This window comes from Argiope bruennichi, chromosome X2 (genome assembly GCF_947563725.1).
Source record: "Argiope bruennichi chromosome X2, qqArgBrue1.1, whole genome shotgun sequence".
NCBI lineage: Eukaryota > Metazoa > Arthropoda > Arachnida > Araneae > Araneidae > Argiope > Argiope bruennichi.
Genome location: NC_079163.1, coordinates 39849151 through 39869953, shown reverse-complemented (window position 1 = coordinate 39869953; position 20803 = coordinate 39849151). Strand labels below are relative to the sequence as shown.

General features: G+C 27.2%; 1 protein-coding gene across 2 annotated transcripts in view; it reads left to right on the top strand.

The window, feature by feature from the left end:
- The window catches only part of LOC129960342 (chorion peroxidase-like), a 147630-nt gene that overhangs the window by 116703 nt on the left and 10124 nt on the right, over positions 1–20803 (top strand). For both annotated transcript variants that reach the window (XM_056073717.1, XM_056073718.1), the window contains exons 7-13: positions 1015–1182; positions 5127–5228; positions 7018–7140; positions 9296–9537; positions 10773–10905; positions 14974–15101; positions 19447–19649. In XM_056073717.1, the coding sequence (XP_055929692.1) occupies positions 1015–1182; positions 5127–5228; positions 7018–7140; positions 9296–9537; positions 10773–10905; positions 14974–15101; positions 19447–19649 (1099 nt within the window). The remainder of the gene's footprint in view (positions 1–1014; positions 1183–5126; positions 5229–7017; positions 7141–9295; positions 9538–10772; positions 10906–14973; positions 15102–19446; positions 19650–20803) is intronic.

Genomic DNA, 20803 nt, shown 5'->3' with positions numbered 1-20803 from the left:
GTGCTCGTCGCTTCTGCTTGAACATAATGCATGTCTCCCCGGGATGAAGTAAAACGACGTCAAAATTAAAAAGTCTCTTCACTGTCTTCGAAACTGCCTTCTAATTCAAAAATCATATGTTTAAATTATATATATATATATATATATATATATATATATATATATATATATATATATATATATATATATATATATATATATATATATAACATAATTTTTAAGCAGAGTCATAGCCGAAGAGAGAATTTTTTTCGAATTTTTAAACTTCATTTTATTTCATCCTGAAAGACATGATATATGTACAAGCAGCCGCGGCGAGTACACCAACACAGAACGACGTAAAACAAAATGAGAATAAACTTAAAAGAGAGGGGAAATATTTTCCCCAGTGTTTACATACTGTGAGATTCTGATTGGGATTTCTCTACACGTGTTGATGTCTGTAGCGGAATTCAGGTATCTTTTAGAAGAGTTTGTTTAGGTTAGGAATTTTTTATCCTTTCACTCGAAGAGTAGGAACCACTGACTAAAACATTTTTGTAGAGCTTTCTGTTGCATTAATTAAATAGAAAAAGTGTAATAGGATCAGGAAATAAGAGAATATTTTAAAATGAAGTTAATATTGGCTAAATCAAGCCAAAAAATTAGGACATTAATTAAGTTTAAATTAGATTTTAAAATATAAAATTTAGAGAGTGTAAAACAATTTCAGAAAGATATGTAATAAAATAATGGCCTTAAAATTGTCATCAATATTGAAGGGAATTATTCAATGGAAGTTTATTTTTAACCAAGACTTATTCATTTAGCCTTATTTTAAGATTAAAAAGTTTCCTATTTGATATGATGCTATTATTCTGATTTTTAAGTGCCTGTAAGATATTCAAAATTTGAGTGAAAAATTGGTAACTTTAATACATAACTGCTCTGAAATGTTTTTCATTAAAAAGAAAGTTTCTGCTTTTAAATATATTGAAACATTACTGAAATGGCTATGCATTTACTTTCTTACAGATCATGAGAAACAAGATATCGAGTGTTGCAAGTTTCCTCCTGAACATCAACATCCTAACTGCATGAACATTAAAGTCCCTCATGATGATCCTTTTTACAAATATTTCAAACGCCAATGTTTAGACTTCGCTCGTATATACCCAGGACCGAAACCTGGCTGCAAATTAGGTAAGTAAATTTTACTGCGATTTGATTATTGAAAATTGCACTTGGGTGATTTCATTCTAATAATTGAAAGAGAGAGAAAAAAAAGACTGAAAGACTTTTTTTTAGTTTCATTTCTTGAAAATGCTTTGTTATTTAACCCTCACCGGTCTCAAATATAATTTATTCGTAAAAAGAGTAAATATTAAAAAAGAAAAAGTTATTTACTTTATCTTGATTAAGCCTTGAATTAATTTAATTAAAATAAATTAATTAAAATATTCGTTTGTATCGAGATTATGTTGCCTCCTAGGAATTCAAAAGTGAAATTGGCGATTCAACTGATTAGATTAAATTGATGATTCAACTGATCGGATTAAATTGGTGATTCAACTGATTTATTGATTATAAAAAGCGGATTACTCTACAGATATCAAACGCCAACAACGGATCGGAATAGATTGAGAAATTTCTAATAATTTATAACTATTTATTTTTGAAGTTGGTTTTTTTAATTAATTGAAATTTAGTGTTTATATTATACTCATAATTGTTTCAAAAATTCATAAATCAACGATTTGTAAAAACAATTACTTTCCACAAATTTAGGATTCTTCTTTATTACTCAGTTAGAGTATTAAAGTATTTTAATAATTCTTCCGTTAATAATGCACAAAAATCTTAACTCTATTTTTATTTAAAATAATATCTTTTGCACGTAAATATTTTATACTTCCAGGTATAAAATATTTATTTAAAAAAATGCAGGTATTCTTATGTTGACAATTACCATATGTAAATGAAAGCATTATATTTTTGAGTTTTATAATAAAAACATTATACGCATTGAAAAAACTCCTTATATAAAAGAACCGATTACGTTTAATACAGATATTACCAATAACTTATTTAGTTTTCAAAGCGCACAAAAGAGTCATTGTTCAACGGCAGCTATTTAGTAAAATGATTTACCTTTGACTATGCATCGTTGAAGGAAAGGCCACAGTATATATAAATCCACCCTATCTATGAGTCAAGACCTACTTCTCATTTTAACTCCAGAAATGAAAAGAAAAACCTTTGAACCGTTAATCAGCTATTCTGTAGACTGCCAAAATGAAGGCCAGTCACACCAACTTCGTAAAATCCACATTGTAAGCAGATTTCAAGGACAGGTTTAGCTGTCGACTCTTTTGGTAAATGCATTTCATATTTTTAAATAACTACTATTCCACGCTCAGTAGATTTGACAGGTAATTATTACCTTGATGGTGTGGGTATAAAACTCATCATTTTTTCACATTTACAAAACGATTACAATGAAAAATGGGAAACGAGAGAAATATGGAACGTTACTCAATCCATTAGTGTACAGAAGTTACGATATGGGTTGGGAAGAAATTATGAAGGCAAAGATCAATTTTAGAACTACAAAAGCAGCAAAGTGTTCAAATTATGCATGCATTCGGAAACCAAGTGTTTCAATAACTTTATTTTGACTAGAAAGCGAATTCCGATTATCCCTCCAGGAGACAGGGTAATAGATCTGTAAATAGGATAAGTAGAATTATTTTCTAGGTGTGACATGTGTGAAAAGAGAATTCTTTGTTCCAAGTCAATGTCTTTGCTATTATAAATGCATGAATTAAACTGGTTGCAAATAAGAAGCATAGCCTATTATTTTTCGACAATGGATATTTTCTCTTTGTCGATCTAGTGATCTCTATAAACTTTCTGCATTTGCATTTTCTTAAAAGAGGCGTGACTATGTTGATAATGTTTCCGGTATGTCATTTACAAACAGTTCAAACAAGAATGGGCCATGAACTCGAACATAATCATATCGTCAACTAGATATCAGAGCGGTATCATATGGATTAATTGGATTTATATTTATAAGACAAATTCAACCCGGTAGTTTGCAATTCTGCTGATGTATTTTATCTAACAGTTGAATGACGATAGAAGATTCATATACATTTTATTATATATCTTTTCATTGTCAAGTAAATAGATATCTGCATAGCTTCTTTAGATTTAACCATGCTTTGTAATATATTGATTAAAATATCCATAAATATATTTTATTAAGTGAATAAGACAGGAATAATTTAAAGCTTTAAAGCTCATAACTGAATTCGGTAGTATTTGTTAATGTATGCAAATGGCAAAAGTAAGCATTTTGATTGCTCAGCATAGCATACAAAATTAATATAATTGCCAGCAATTAATATAATATCAACATGCTCACTTATAATAAAACTGAACTGAAAATCATCGTCTGTAAAAACATAAGAATTTGTATATATTAAAAAATAATAAAAATGCTAACAGCACTTGTTTTTCGTAGACATGATGATGCGATAATATCTACCTCTCATACAGAGCATTAATATGATTTTTTGAAATTTAAAGAAATTGAATCTTAATAATTTTATTAAATTAATAGAATTTTTCGTGCTAGGTGTATCTTTGAGTGCTTTTTCTGACACATATTTTTATATTTGTGATGACTATAAAGATTCTGCTCAATAATTTGAGTTTGGTTCTCATCTTCATTATCAACAGAAAGATAGTATTTGAACGACGGTAGCATAGCGCCCTAGGGGGAATGAGACAAAGCAGGTATATATGCCTCAGGTATTATTTTTACAGGGTAGCATGATGCGAAAACATAATGCGCTTGTATCACTTTTTAAAGTCAATTCGATGAAGGGCACAGAAAAAACCGCAAAATAATACACTGCCCTGGGTCCCATTTACAAAAAATGAACCATGATGATGACTGGGGACAAAATAATCATATTATAGCAAGGATGCTACTTATCGTTACCAGTGCAAATCCCACCAACTAGCCAATAACTTAACAATGATAATAATTGAAAGCAATATCTATATTTTGTATCACTACATTTTTAATTGTATTTATACTAGAGAAATTAATCCAAAGAGATCTTCAGAGGCAATCAAAATTGCTTAATATCAAATTTTAGTTAATACTAAAAATGACTTGGGGAAACTAAAAGAAATTTTTGGAAATTCTTGCTTCATCTGCTCGGAGCTCTCTGAGGCTTATCAAAAATTGAAGTAATGACTCTTGATGTTTATGATAGCTTCATTTAAGACTACATTTTTCCATCTTTAATTGAATAGTCATTTATGTTAAAATGTGTTTTAATTTTTAATTAACTTTTAGTATTTCTGTTTTTCAATCTATCATTTATTGAAACCCTGGTTTCCATTTCTTTATTCAATTTAGCAATGGAATTCTGCTTTGGACCTTTAATACTATTCACATGTTTTATACATCAATGGCAAGCGAGTTTTTGAAAATCAACAATTAAAAATACTGTTTTTGGAATTTTATGAGATCATTATAAGAAAATTTTATTCATATAATTTGCATTGGATGACTACTGAAATTCCTGTAAAGCATTGCTATTAAATTAACAATTTCATATCTATCTACTATGATGATAGTAGATATGATGATGATTTTAAATGATTGATTGATAATTTTATGGGATGATTGAAAATGATTGATTTTAAAAATTATGATGATTGATGATTTTAAATGATTTGATTTTAAATTGATGATGGTGAGAATTTTTGATGATTTGATGATTTTAAAATTATGATTGATTTTAAAAATTATATAAAAATTGATTAAAAAATACAAAGCCTTTATTTTTAATTGATTATATGATCTTCATATTATTACCATAAATGCTAATAATAATATACAATGTTCCGTAAAATCGAAATAGACATCGATAAGCGGTAAGACATGATAAAATATGCAAACAGATTTTGCAGTAACGGATTGTAAAAACAGTCTGTATATTTTAAATGAATATAATGTGTTTATTTCTAAATACTGAATTATTGATTCCTTTATGACTAAATTTGTATGATAATTTTTATTATATTGATGATTATTTATCAAATGATTTGTCAATTTTTTCCAGGTCCTCGTTTCCAAATTAACACTATATCTTCTTACATTGATGGAAATTTTGTTTATGGAAGCACTCAAGATGTTGCTAGCAGATTAAGAGAATTTCATGGAGGTAAAAATTCTGTTTCATCATATGCTAAAATAATATCTCTTTAAATGTCATTGAAGTATTTCCTGTAAAATCTACTTTCAAAGAAAAATACAATTCTGTCCAACAAAAAAATGTTTTCATTTAAGGGAACGGATGTTGAATATCATCAAAAAATAGTTTTCTCAATTTTAATCCCTCACCAATTCTGCAAATGTTTAATATATTCTGATTCGAAATTCTTCAAAATTAAATTTAGTGAAAAAATTAAAATATAATATTTTGCAGCTAAATATAGCCCTTTCTACTTTCTCTCCCACACACGAAAATGTTTTTTTTTGTTTTGTTTTTTTATTCAAGCACGTATATAAGAAATACTCTTTATTGTATAGATATAAAATTTTGTATAGTAATATTCACAAGAATAATGCATTTGTTACACAGTTTTTTATTTATTTATGGCTAGTAATATATTTTTTAGCTATTATTTGCATTAAAAAATTTTCAGTTTATTTTTCTTCACATTTTATGTCATTCAAAGATTTTTTTTTTTTAATTTTAACTATAAATATTTTGAGGTGAAAGCAACTTTACTGTAATTATTAAATCTGCACTCACACTGTGCTAGTTTCGGAATAATATTACGCAGCTTTTATTTATTTATTTTATAGAGTGTATCGATGTATGTGCAGAATACAGCGTCACATCGCATTTTTGACCTGCTGTTACAGAACGAATTCTTTACACATATTTATTACACATTTTATTACATATATTTTAATATAGTATTTTAATGAAAACATCTCATTCTTTTTTTATGTGCTGTATTTTAATTCAGATATACTTTTTATTACGAAAAAATTATTTTATCTGGTGTCAACGATTTTCCTTGCCGAGAACGTTCTAATTTCCTTAACTATTTACTATCATATTAAGCCTACTTTTTTTATTTTTAACTTCATTTTTTCTTCTTGTTATAGTGGCGAATTATAAGTTGGACCATTTTTTATAAAGATCTACTAGTTAATAGTCGCGCCGATTTTGAACTTTCATAGTTTTGTTTAATAATTATGTTTTGAAATTTTAAAATCTTTTGAAAACAAATTGTTATTTACCTAAACGTTACACTCAAATCCACTTACACGCGTACTGCTGTAATGTTTAAATTCCTAATCATTTTCGGGAATTAATTCTTACTGATTAAGAAGTACCTCATAAATGGCTATCGTTTGCCTTAAAAATATTAAAGAATTGTCAAGTGGAGAATTTATTGTAGCATAATTGCGTTATTTGTACAGAAAATTTCCATATGTAAAGCATAAACAACTGCAATTTATGCATAGGGACATATTTAATCTTTAAAATATCTAAACATTTAATCGCATTAATAATTTTCTAAGAAAACTTCAAGCAAATTGAATTATAATTAGACTCACAAGAATAAAATAAAACTGTTAATTTGAGAATTAAATATAAAAACCGTGCCATTTTGAACTATTGTCTGATTAACAACTTCCGTCTGAAACAGCCCATCGATAATGAACCGATTTTCATAAGTTAAAAACTTTCCCATCCTTTTATAGGTCAAACTAATATGCATAATCAAGTTATAATTGCTTAGGTTATTTTCTACCTTTAGATATGCGATAGTGTTTCTTTGTTAAAAAGCAAATATGGATAATTTTCTTTGAAAGGCCTCTTAGGTATTTTCTCCAGATTCTCCCAAGTATTGACCTAATCTTCCAGTCTCACTTTAGTAACTGTTTTATTTCATGAAAAAACAAATAATTTCTAACTTTTTTTTTCTTTTAAGGTCGACTTAAAACAAATCAGGTTTATGCCGAACTTGGACTCAAAGATTTGCTTCCAATGAAAATGGTCGAAAAGGATGTAGGTTGCATGGCTAGGCCAAGAAATGTGTATTGTTTTGATGCAGGTAAGAATTTTCCTGTCAGAATTTTTTGTTTATTTATTTTTAAACATTACTTTATAATTTGAGCTGTTTCGTGCTTGCAAAAATGAATTTTTGTACCTTCTTGATTTGCTAGAGTTTTCAAATTTTGTATGCTAGCTGTTTTTTTTTTTTTTTTTTTTTTTTTTGGATAACACATTTTAATATTTTCAAAACCTAATTACCACTTAGCAGATAAATAATTTATTTTATAAATAATAATAAAGTTTAATGAAGTTTTGATTCCATACGCGCGGCACCACTTAGTAGTGAATTTGAAAAAAAAAAATTGATTTTAAGTTTCTATACTATTTATATTATTGAATTATAAATAAAATAAATAAAAAGTAGAAAATAACTTAAATAAAAAATTTACCTAGTAATAAAAAAGTACTTTTAAAATCGGTTTTAAATTGAATTATCCGTCTCGCTTTCTAAATGTATACAAGAAATGTATAATATGTATCTAAATGCATAGAAGAGAGAACCAAACATGCTAAATTATATTCCTTTTTTCATTTTTAAATTAAGATTTCAAATATATTTTAATTACATTAAAATATAAATATAAAAATAAGACTAAAAGAGTATTAAGATAAAATTAGAAAGAGAAATAAAATAATAGAAATAAGATAAAGAGAAGAGAAATAATAAAATAAGACTAAGAACTAAAACTGAATTATATTTATATGAATAAAAATGATGCTAGTGGAATTTCTTATTTATGAATTCCTGAACTTCAGCATTAATATTTTATATATCCTTTTTAAATTATCGTTTGACGCAGTTAGAAAAAATTCCGATCTCTAAGCATTTAATGCAATATCATTTACATTTGTAATCTTTATCTAAATAAAAATGGAATTGATATCTATTATTTTTTGCGTAAAATTTATTAGTTAGTTGTTATATTTTACTATCAACCAAAGCTTCATTCTTATTATATTTAATAAAAGAAAATAGAAAATATTTTTACTTGAATGCTTATTTAAGCATTTCATAATCATTTGATTAATTTGACTTATTTTAAACCTACATTTAGAATCTTTTCGCTGAACGTTTCGATTATATCTTACATTGTTCTGCAAGATCAAACAGAGATCATTTCCTGCCAATCAACTTTACTCACATTTCTTTTTCGTTTTTTTTTTTTTTTTTTTTGCTTTTTTTTGACCCACTATTCTTTTTCCTTTCTCATAGTTATATATATTGTTTGTATTCAGTTCTTCTATCAAATGCCTATCAGTCTTTCAACTTCCGTCTTAGTACAAAATGCTCAACAACAACTATAAATATTGCCAAGATGCCCAACAAGAAATATTGTGAGCCAATTGTTCACAATATTTATTATCTGGTATTCAAAATATCGATCATCATAGGAGAAATAGTATTCAATATCTTGTGCTAATGGGGTTGGAAAAGAAAATCGTAAATTTATTGACACCAGAGATGTTGCTTTGTTTCTTACAAGAAGTTATAAAACGAAAATATATTTTGGTAAATTCTTGCCTTATGTGATATTTTTCTTTTTATATATTTAAGATATTTAAGGTATATAATTTGCAACAATTTTCTATGAATGTATTCTATCTATAAAATATATCTCCTCTATATTTCTGCCCTCCAAGTTATTTAATCTATACTTTCTATTCATAAATTATTAATATGTCTAAGATAATTTGGACTAATAGGAATTACAAGACAACAACCCTTTTTTTTATATTACACAGATTTTGAAGGTAAATATTTGTCTCATGAAATTATTTAATATAGAAACGGCTGCAGGCCGTTAAAAAATGTGTTAAAATTCTGATAATAGATGGCGCTTTATTACCAATGAAACATTCTACAGATTATGTTTTATTTTATAGCCCCATCCTGATTTTCACAACCCGTTCCAATTCTGAAAACAGCTGTCTATAGCTAGTAAATTTGCTCTAATATAATCGATATGCCAATGAATTTTGTCTTTTATCTGTGACAAATTTACGGGCTGATAAACCTCATCCTTTAAAATCATTTTTGTTCTTAAGTCACACTATCAGGAAGTGAAAGGATAAAGTAGCAGGAAAGTTTAAAATCAGGTAATTCTTTGTTTTAAAAAAAGTAAATATTTTTCATCGTGATCTCTATTTATCAGGTGATGAAAGAGTGAATGAACAATTGATGCTGACTGTCATGCACACCATGATGATGAGAGAACACAACCGGGTAGCAGATATTTTATCGCATGTAAATCCTCACTGGGATGATGAGACGATATATCAAGAAGCTCGTCATATCGTAGCAGCGGAAATTCAACATATCACTTACAGCCAGTTTCTTCCTATGGTGATTGGAAAACAAACTGTTATGAAGTACGGCATAGAGCCCCTCAAACACGTGAGTTAACTAAAAAAATAACATTTATTTCTTTTATAGGTAGATCTTTTTTGAGAGTAAAGTAAGTAAGTAATTTTGTTTTTAATCATAAAAGAAGACTTTCAGACAGGAATAAACTCGCCATATGGCTAAAAGTAGGTATTTCTAGACGTAATCTAATTATTGTTCATTCTTTTATTCTATTTTTGCTGTTTATTTTTTTTTATTATTTTTTTTTGTCTTTGTACATTTTACCGATTGAATGAATCTTAAAATGCATGTATTGTGCCCATATATGAATTCTTCATAAAATATTGTATAAATTAAATGCAAAATATTTCTCAATTTCGAAATATTTTTCAAAATCACTTCCCTAATATATCTTTTGAGTTCTTTTTTCCGACATTCTTCTAAAGCATTTTTAACTTTTCATGATATTTTAGACTTATGAATTAAATAAATCAATTATTCGATATGAATGCAATATGAGTATGACACAAGAATTATTATTTTGAATTTCTTTTACAAATTACATACTGAAGATATTTCTATATTTTTTAGTGTAATATAAATTTTTTTTTTCAGACAATGCTTTTGTATATTTTTCGATTTATGCATCCCACCATGTCAGCATTAAAATTAAATGTGATTGAGATTAATTCTTCTTTGTTTAATTTTTTTTAACGAAATAACCGATTATATATATATATCTTAAAAATAAAGAAGAATTCTTCAAATATATTTTTGAAATGTGATAAATTATCTAATGCATAAAATTTAAATAGAAGTTTATTAAAATTTAAGAAATGTAATGTAATGTAAAGTAATGTTGAGAAAGATTATTGTCTGTGACAATTAAAGAGAATTTGAAATAGCTAAATAAAATTTTTAACAGGTGTTTCATAATGTTATCCAAATTGTGTAACTCTATTTGTATAATGTGTACATGATTTAAATAATATCATTCGAAATCCTTTTAGGTTTCAAACTGTATTCACTCAATTGTCTGATGCTGTAACAAATTAACAGATACTATTTATAAAGCAGGCAAATAAAAGCTCTGAAAACAATTTCCTTTTTAAAAAATAGTTTTCTAAAAGTAGAATAACAGCAAAAAATGAAACCTCAAGAAAATAAATAAGAAATATTGATTAAACTTAAAGAATGCAAATTGTATTAAAAATTCAAAATTTATATTTATCCTATTCAAACTCTATCTACCATGCATATAATTATAATTATATTTTATGAAACAGGGTTACTTTGATGGTTATAGTCCCAAAGTGAATGCTGGAATCAGAGCTGCTTTTCAGTCAGCTGCATTTCGGTTTGGTCACAGTTTGCTGCCTGATGTCATTGAAAGATACAACAAGTTCCATGAAAAAATAGGTACAATTTTATAATATTTCAGTGTTATATTATAAGAAAGAGTTTTAATTTATCTCCGAATTATATGCTTCCGAGAATTATTTATTTCATATAATACAGCATTTCTGCAATTTTCACAAACTGGGCAGCTTATAGGTTAAATTTAACATTTGAATTATACATTCCAAGAAATCAGTCAATTTCGATTTTTCTGTTTCGGAGTATTAAAGAAATTATCCTTTTCATTTCTATTTGAAAAAGATATCAACCAACATCTCATGAATTCTATTCTTGCCGAATAAATAAATTAAAAAATCCTTTATTTTAAAAGCCAGCAAATATCCTGGCTTTGAACAATTTCGACAGATAATAGACATACATTCTATAAAAATTGGCGGATTCAGATTTTAGTCAAACTCAGGTGATGCTCTTATAATAGAAGCCTATAAATTATAGAGTGCCGGGCCCAAAATTCTTAGGAGTTTTAAAAAGTAATAACTTATTTATGTCTATTAATATGTCTGTTATGTCCATTATGTCTATTAATGCCGCACATGGATTGAGAATTTGGTTTGTACACAGACTTTTCATCCTCGTATTCGAGGTATCCCCAAGAAATTAGTTTGATGTGAAACGTACTTAGTAACAAAAATTTTAAAAATTCTCCGTTTTTTTCGACATATTTGTTGAAAAATCCTTTTCTCAGTGAAAATAATCACTTCACCAACAAAAGTTATTATTGGTTGACCAAAGCTATCCAGTAAAGCTGATCATTTAAAGAATATTATTTGATGTATTTCTTCGAAACATATGCATTTTTTTACTTTTTTCATATAAAGAAAACAAATATTAACACTTTACAGCACTAATTATTATTTGTAAGTAAAAGAAATTAATAATAATTTCATAAATATTATTGAATTGAATAATTACAAAAAGCAATAACATAATTAGTGCTAAAATAAATCTATTATATTAATTAATTTGTTTATAAATGAATATCTGTACAAAATTATTATTACAGCAATTCTGTACATCATTATCTGAACATTTTGCGAATTATTAATTTTTATCTAGATTAGGTTGCCTTCTAGAAAATATATCATTGCAATAGGAATATATAATGATATCTGTTGATTATAAAATTTTGCATCACAGGGTCTGACAGGTAAAGGTTAAAAGATTCATTTTAACAGCAAAAATTGTCGTAAATCACAACGATTCAATCTAATTTTTGTCGTCGAAGATCTATTTTCCAAACCTGTATTTTTAATATTTAGCATTTTTGTTACATTTGTGTTATATTTAGGACAAATATTTCAATTTTCCAAAGATTGAAATACCTTGAGTTTCTAAAATATATCCAATTTCTGTGATTTCATTCTTTTTTTATCATCAATTACTTTTCGAAATAAAAAATAATATATTAATTAAATTCACTTTTTATGCTTCAAAAAAATTCCTTGTGCATGGTACGAATTTTTAAATTTAAAAGAAATATTAATTGTAAATTTGGTATATTTATATATTTAGTGATTTCAAAACTTGTTTTTCTAAAAAAGATGTCTTCAATTTTACTTTTCTCGGTAACTTAACATTTACATTTTTACGTTAGTTAACATTTTTTGAAAGAAAATTTTTTCAGCATCATATTTTTCCACGAAATACCCTAATGCACTGATTGATAACTTCACTGATTTATATTAAAGATAAACTTTAATAAGACTGCTATTTGTTTTTTCTGTTATATATTTTTTGCTTTTAAGACGTCATTTAAAATTATATCAATAATAAATTAAAATTAAAATAGTTATCTTGAAAGAAAGAATATTGGACAAACTTTTATGTGGTTTCAGAATTTTTCTTTGAAGCATTATCAAGAACATATATCAGTGTTGATATAGGAAGTTTAAAAGAATTTTCCTAACTCACACTTTTATGTGCTAAAAAGAGATAATCATGTAATTTATTACAATACAGCAAAATAGAACAAATTAAATATGTCATAATAAATAACATAAAACGAACTACTTCAAACTGCTTCATCAGTTGTTAGTGTTATGTTGCGCTTGCTTCATAATTCGCCACACATCTGTCTTTAGAAAAGTTTGAGGGTTTTTTTTTTTTCTGTATTTGAGAATTTCCTTTTTTAACTATATGAGCCCCAATACTTTTGTATTTCGTGCAGTCGTTGTTAGAGATGAAAAACTAGTATACAAATTTGTATAATCTCAATCATATTAATAGATCTTCAAAGAGATTTTAAAAATATATTTATATTTTTCATGTTATAAATGTTTCATTATGCAACAGTACTCTATTCCTTGTTGAACTGAAGTAAAAAAAATCAGTAAAATATATTTTGACATCTTTTAACTATTTTTTATGGATAAATAAGTCGTGTATTTAGGTTTCCGACACTCTAAATAACTTTGGTACTTTATTCTTTCAAGTATAATGACTCATTTTCCCTACCACTTGCATCAAAATATACATCAAATTTTTAATTAAAACTTTTATTAATTTTTAAACCAGTTAATGAAGAAAGTACATTTTTAAAGCTTAAAAATATACTTTTTTCATTCAATGGTTTAAAAATTTAACTACAAAGCAGTAAATACTTTGATATACGTGGTTTTGGAAATAAGCCAATTTGTTTAAATGAACTAAATGAAAATACCGAAAGTACCTTCGTAATCATCATCTGTTTTTCATGTTCAAGGAACTTACAATACAGATATTATGATTTTAGCGACAGTATAAATTTTCTAAAAAGTTATCATCAAATTTCCTTAAACTATTCTTCACATTTTAACTTTTCATAAAGTATGATCGAACAATATTGTGTTCATTTCAAAATTTCATAACATGATACAGATTGCAAAAGGGTTTACCATTTTGAAACTGAAAACTGGAAACAGGTTAGCTCAGAACCACCTTTCAAAACACAAATAAATATTTGTAAATTTTATTGAAAAGCTTATGAAAAGATAGAAGGCTAAATTATTTTTGAAGCTTTGAAAAGGCCTAAATATTTAAACTTGTGTAATATTTTCTTCTTGATTATGATCAGTTCGAGGGATCTATTTAATCTTTTATAACAATCACTTCTTGGAAGTCAACGGGCTACTGTTTGTAAACTGCATTTGTCTCTTTGATATGCGCAGCGCTTTTGCCAGGCATGATAATTGACTTGTTTAGAAATAAGCGATTGTCGTTACCATGATTTTAAAGAAAAAGCTGACTCACAGTAAAATGGACAAATATTGCTTTCAAGATGTTGAAGCTATGTCACAAATTAATATTACAGAGAATTCGAGATAAAAGATAAGATATATTTAAAATGTTCTAGGAATATTTAAAATGTCAAGAAATCATTGATGAGGAATCAGTAATTCATTGACTTTGACAAGGGCATAACAGCAGAAAAATATATGTAGTTGAAAGCGATTAAAATTTAAAGACTGTTATTATTTTTTTTCGAATATAAGTTTTCATGAGAAAACTTAAGAAAAATATAACATTATTAGACTGAAAAAATATATTATAAGACTGAGTATACCTTAAATTCATTTGGAGTATATTAATTTTATTGATACAAAAATGTTTTAACTTTTTTTCGTTTTGTATCATACCTGTAGGATTGAATAAGCAATTTAACCCAACTTAGCATGAAGATGTGGTTGGATTTGAACTTTCCAAAATTTTGCAGGCAACTGAAGGTCTGCATATTTTATTCGTGCAAAAGTTTAAAATACTCAAAAAAAAATTTTTTTAAGACAAAAGAATTTAAGTTTCACACATCCTTGAGTATAATAAACAAGTCTTTTCTTTCCAGTTAATATTTTATCCACTTGTAGTATTAAAGACAGTTTCCAACGTTGTTATACAATTAAACATTGAGAAATTCAAATAATTTATGAATAAATAGACAAAATGCATCTTACCAAATGAATAACTCAGTTCCTTTACCTTTGATATGATGTCCTCTGGTTCCCTATTGAATATGTTTACAAAATCGGAGATATGATATTAAAACAAACTCGCTTCAAGATTATTCAAAATAACAATTTTTGCTTTTTGTTTCAGATTCCCTTCGAGTGTCAACAGTTCTCCGACAACCTTTCAATCTTTATAAACCAGGAATTGTGGATACTTTCCTTCTTGGACTCATAAACCAGAAGGCAAATGCTATGGACCCCGAAGTAACAACAGAAGTGAGTTGATAAATATTGTCTTTTGTCAAAATAATTTCAAGGGACCGTCATATGTATGCGAGTCTGGCGAGAGCTGAAAATCACGCAAAAGAATAATCGCCCTCTCGCTAGAGTAGTGCTGAAATTTAAAATTAGTGGTACTGTTGAGATTTGGGCCTCCGAATTTCAAAAATATTCAAAAAATACGGAGTGCGTCCTAACATAGCCTTAATGCTGCTTCAAAACGGAAAATTAAAGCACCTAAATTAAATTAAATTCATGTTAATTAATTTTCATCTTTTGAAAAACTGCCAATTCTATCTAAGCAAAATTTGTGTTTTTAGATTTAATTACACGATAGTTATGGCATTTTTAATCGTGACAAAATGATTGTAGCATTGTATTAGTTTCAATTCCTCTCTGTCGTAAATGCATTTATTGGATTTTTTTCATTTTGAAGATTTGGGGAAGAATAAATTGTCTTACTTTATTGTCAACAGAATCCCTCGAGTTCGTATACTTTGAGTTTTGACTCTTCACTCTACATCTAGGTAGAAAAACATAAGATTGATACGCTTTGCTATTCATAGATTCCAATGAATCTATAACAAAACATTCCGCACAATATTGAGGGCGAAGCTCTTTCTCATTCAAAGCTGGAAGAGTGTTAATAAATAAGAAAGGAAAAAGTAAAGAAAAATAAGAATAAAGTTCTTGATTTCAGTTTCTGATGTTTCCTTGAAATGAAACATCGAACGAAACACAGAAGTTGTATAGTGCGTCATCCTTGTAAACTCGTGAATTAGATGGCTTAATCTAATTCACGATGTACTGACAATAAGTTTCATTGCTTTTCAGATTTCGTTGTTGGTAGAATATAAAAATATTTGTAGCGACTGTGAGAGGCCGTATTCTTTAGTAAGAAATAAAATGAAATGGAGCGCGTAAGACAGTAATATATGCGTAAACGATTTCAGTATTTTTGCAGTATCGGATTTCAGGTTTATTTCTCGCTGTTTACTATGAATTTTCCTCTGAGTTTACGACAGTTAGCAGTTCCATGTTCTCGGAACCAACTTCTATTACTTCCAGAATAGAATCAACCTATTTAATTATAATTCGAAAATTGTTCTTTTCTAGCTGACCATCTGTTGTTATCTCCATTTGCTAACGTACCTTTTTAATTATTGTTGACTTTTTCTTAAAGCAATGTATTACCTATTCTATAGAATATTTATGCATAACATCGTTTGTGGACTTTGGATACTGGAGTCAGATACGGCCCAATTAACTTAGATGCTAAAAATATTTTATAAAATCATTTGTGTGGCCCATTTATGTATACATATGATACACAGTAAAACATATAAAAATATGTCAAAGTAAGCAGATTGCTGGAAGGAAAATGCTGAATTGTTGCTGGATTTAGTTGCAATGCTTATCTTCCTTCTTTCACATTACAGAGTCAATGCATATTACAGTCTCCAGACTGTTGTTGAAGCATTTGAAAATATAAGAAAAGATTATTGAAGGAATTTTATTCAGAGCAAATTCAGTGAAATACGCCTCACTCCTATGTTTTTTCTTTCTTTCTTACATCCCTTTTGTCTTTCATCATCAACAACTTAAAGCAAACCTTCATAGGAAAAACTATTAGGCGCTAATTAAAAAAATGAAAACAAAAGAAACTTTCTTTTAAATTTTTGAAGAAAATGCTCCTTTTTCAGTGTTTACTTGACCATGAGTGATTTTCCAGTAATTTCTAAATTATCTGTATTGTGTATGAAAATATCAAGTTGAAGCTGACTTTCCATCTGAAAGGAAAATTTGCGCTCGCTAAAACTTCTTAAATCGATATCATTGTCATAACTTAGCTGATTTTCTTTTAAATATATGGTTACTTTATCACCCATGTTAATCTCGCATATTTCTCTTTCCTTTTTTATAATGGAAGATTTTTTTTAATTGGAGGGAAGGTTTGTCTTCTCGTTCCTTCTCACGGTCAGCCAAGACTCATTCCACATTTTCAATCTTGACCTTTAACCCCAAATTCACAAATCACATAAAGAAAAAAAAGTCTCTCTCTTTGTTCCCGAAGTATGAAGAGATTCTGAGAATAAACAAGAAGCGATTTTAAAAGCATTTCACCTTATTTTGATTTTTAAAAATGAAGATCAGTGCTCTTTAAAGTGAGTATAAAGAATCAGTCTACCTTTAACCGCTTAATTGTTTTGTCCGAGTGCCATACGTGCATCGATTTATCAAATTTTGGTAGTTGTAAGCAAAAAATAAACCATTCATAACGATTATAATTCAATATTAAAATTACTTCGAATACATAGATACGTCAAGTATTCAATGGATTTCCATTTGAATCAAAATAAGAAAATATTCCCAAAATAGAAGCTGTCATCTTATTAGATAGTAAAGAAAATGAAACAGTTATGTATGCCAAACTTTTCTACAGAATGAAATTTTATTCAAATATGTAACTATTAAAAAATCTCTCAATAACAAAAGCTTTCAAACTGAGTATTTATAAGGTACAATCTTCACAGTATAATTTTGTTTAATTCAAATTCAAATCAATATAAATTCAAGTACACCATGGCTCCTGCATAAGCAAATCTAACTGTTCAAGTCCATACCTATTCTCAAAAATTTCTTAAAGCTTTTTTAAGAAAACCTAGGGAGCAAAACTTCTCCAAAATAACGCTATCTCTCCAAAATGCTGTCAATACTTAAACTTACTCTCAATGGTTCATGTTCTTTTTTATTTAAAGTTTTTAGACGAATTTTTTGCAATTTAGCATGTATTAAATAAAACAAGTTTTTTTTTAACTGTCAAAACGTTAGAATAAATTTTGAAATTTTTATTTTAAATTTTATTGATTCATTTCTTGGAAATGGTTTAAAAACATCTTTCATTATATAAAACAAAGCATTTTTAAACAATTTTTTTAAAAAATTTTATCTAAAAAGTATTTATGTTAAAAAGAAAGCATTTTTAATTTTTAAAAACAGGCTATTTTAAATTAACAATTTACTAAGTAGTTTCCTCATAAAACAATTCTGATGTTTATATTTAGACATGAGAAAACAATTGATCACATATTTTCGAAATTCAAAATCTTAATCATTTTTTAAAAAATTTGAGCTGCATCAAAGAAACTAATTACTGGAAAAAATAGATGCATCATAAATGTAACTTTTTACTTTGAATAATATGTAAAAAACATTAAATATATTAAAAAATGAATATGAAAAGTAATATCTTATTTGTAATACTTTACATAATAAGCATTTGTTTTTTATAACATGCCAATTTATTGCTCAGAGAAAATGTTAAATATAATTATAAGGAAAAAAATTCTATCTTATTTACAAGTACATCGAAAGAGCACTTTAATGTCATCAAATGTCAATCAAATTCCTAAATTTGATAATTGCCTTATGAGAATTGTAAAATATCAAATTTTGAGTAATCCCATTTTCAGTACTCCCACGTAGAGAAACGCTATCTCTTTTCCCGAATTTGTCTTGTCAGCATCAACGAAATTTAGGAAGATAAAATATGTGAATTATTTGAGTGGAAAACCTTTAGAAATTATAATCAAAAATATCTCTAGTATATAGAAAGCTACAAGTTACGAGTTTCCCATTAATTACATGATATGTGTTTCCATGCCTTTTAGGTTACAGAAAAAATTGCATGAAATAGGGAAAAAATTAATTTTACATACAATATTTATGATTCAGATTATTAATTATAGGTATTGAAATTCAAGATATCAATTATTTTTATATTCCACAGAATTATATTCGCACTAATTTAGTACATGGGTGACAAATTGCTTAAGTTCCAACATTCACTGAATTTGAATTGTCATTGCCTATAATCATTCATATAAATGAATTGCTTTCACAATGTTTCAGAAACCTTCTCACTATTTCCATTATTTCCGAAAAGAAAAAGGCATTTCAATATGAATAGATAATTATGTTTGTGTACTGCTTTGGAAGAGTAAATAATATGAAAGCAAACACACAAAACTGAGTAAAAATTATTTAAGCATCATACAGCGAATATCATACAGCTAAAATGATGTCTGATATTTTGGAATGGAGTTATTATTAAATAATTCACCGATGAATATTTGATTCATACCTTCCATTTATAACAGTACATAAATATATTAAGAATAATTGGTTATCAGCTAGAGTTTGTTGTCATTTATCATGTTTTAGTTTTATGAAATACATAACAAAGTTATTTCTGAAAGAATTTCACTTGCAAATAAATATTTTACCCTGTATAGGAGGTGCAATCATCTGATGATTAACTAACCTTAACGATTCCTATTAGGTAACAAATCATCTTTTTGAGAAACCAGGAGAAGGCTTTGGTATGGACTTAGCTGCAATGAATGTCCAAAGGGCAAGAGAGCATGGTGTTCCAGGTTACATCAAGTACAGAGAGTACTGTGGTATGCCAAGGGTTCGAAACTTCTGGGATTTGATAGGTATTTTACCTAACAAAACAGTTCATCGTTATTCACAAATTTACAGGTTGGTTATTTATTACAGGTTTTTTTATTCAAATGTGTTTACAAAAATATCATATTCCTTTGTTGTTATTTCTTTAATTCTTTGCATTCAATTTGTCGATTCAATTGTCAGCATGTTGATGATATTGATTGCCAGAAAATCAATCAACTTGATAAATAATTTGATGAAGTGTTAGAAAATTGATATTTTGATAGTGTTAGAAAATTTTTTATTCGCATCTGTAAGTAGATGCAAATAAAGTAAATAGAGAGGTATCAATTTATGATTAAAAAAATAGTGTAATGAAATTATTTTTCTTTCCACGTATACCTGCCAACTGTTGGATAGATACATCATTCAGAGCTCGGAGGTATATAGAGTCATTAATGTTAATGCCAATTTCATGATTCCAAGAAGTTTTTCACGTGTGCAACATATATTTAACCTTAAAATTCAAATGTGATAAATCGATATTTTCTACTCAAAGAAACTATTTCATCATTTTATGGAAAATCTATAATTAAGTAGATATCTTTGCAAATGAATTTATCTTATTAGACTTTAATTTTTAATAAAAAGCTAATTAATTGAGGTTTCTACATGTATTACTTTAATACTGTGTATTCAGCCATATTATTTAATATTATACAGGAATCACTCTCATTTCAGCCTAATAGCTAATTTCTAAACCCAGAAAAATAGCTATATACTTGCAATTAGAAATTCGCTACAAAATAACGTAAAGAATTGTATTTTATGTTGTTTAGTCAATAAATATGTTATTAAAAAGATTACAAAAATTAATTTTTTTGTACTTCCCTTGGTTTTTTTCAATCATATTTTTAAAATATTCCTAGCATTTAAAACAAACAATAAAAATTCTATTCTTCTGCGACTAAAACTGATCGAGTTACGAAGCTTTAAATATCGCGATTTAAAATGATTTAAGAAAATTTCACTGACCATCTCGGGAAAGATCCGATAAACAATGGATGGCACATGCTGTAGGTGGCCATTTATTGATTTAAAATAAATAATATCAAAACTTCAGGAATCGATCGGTTTTACTCATGGAAGAGTGGAACTTTTTGCTTAAAATGTTAAGCGTTGCCAGAATGTTTTATCGAATCTGATTGACAGAATCAGAAGACTGTATAAAAATGTAGACTTTGTAA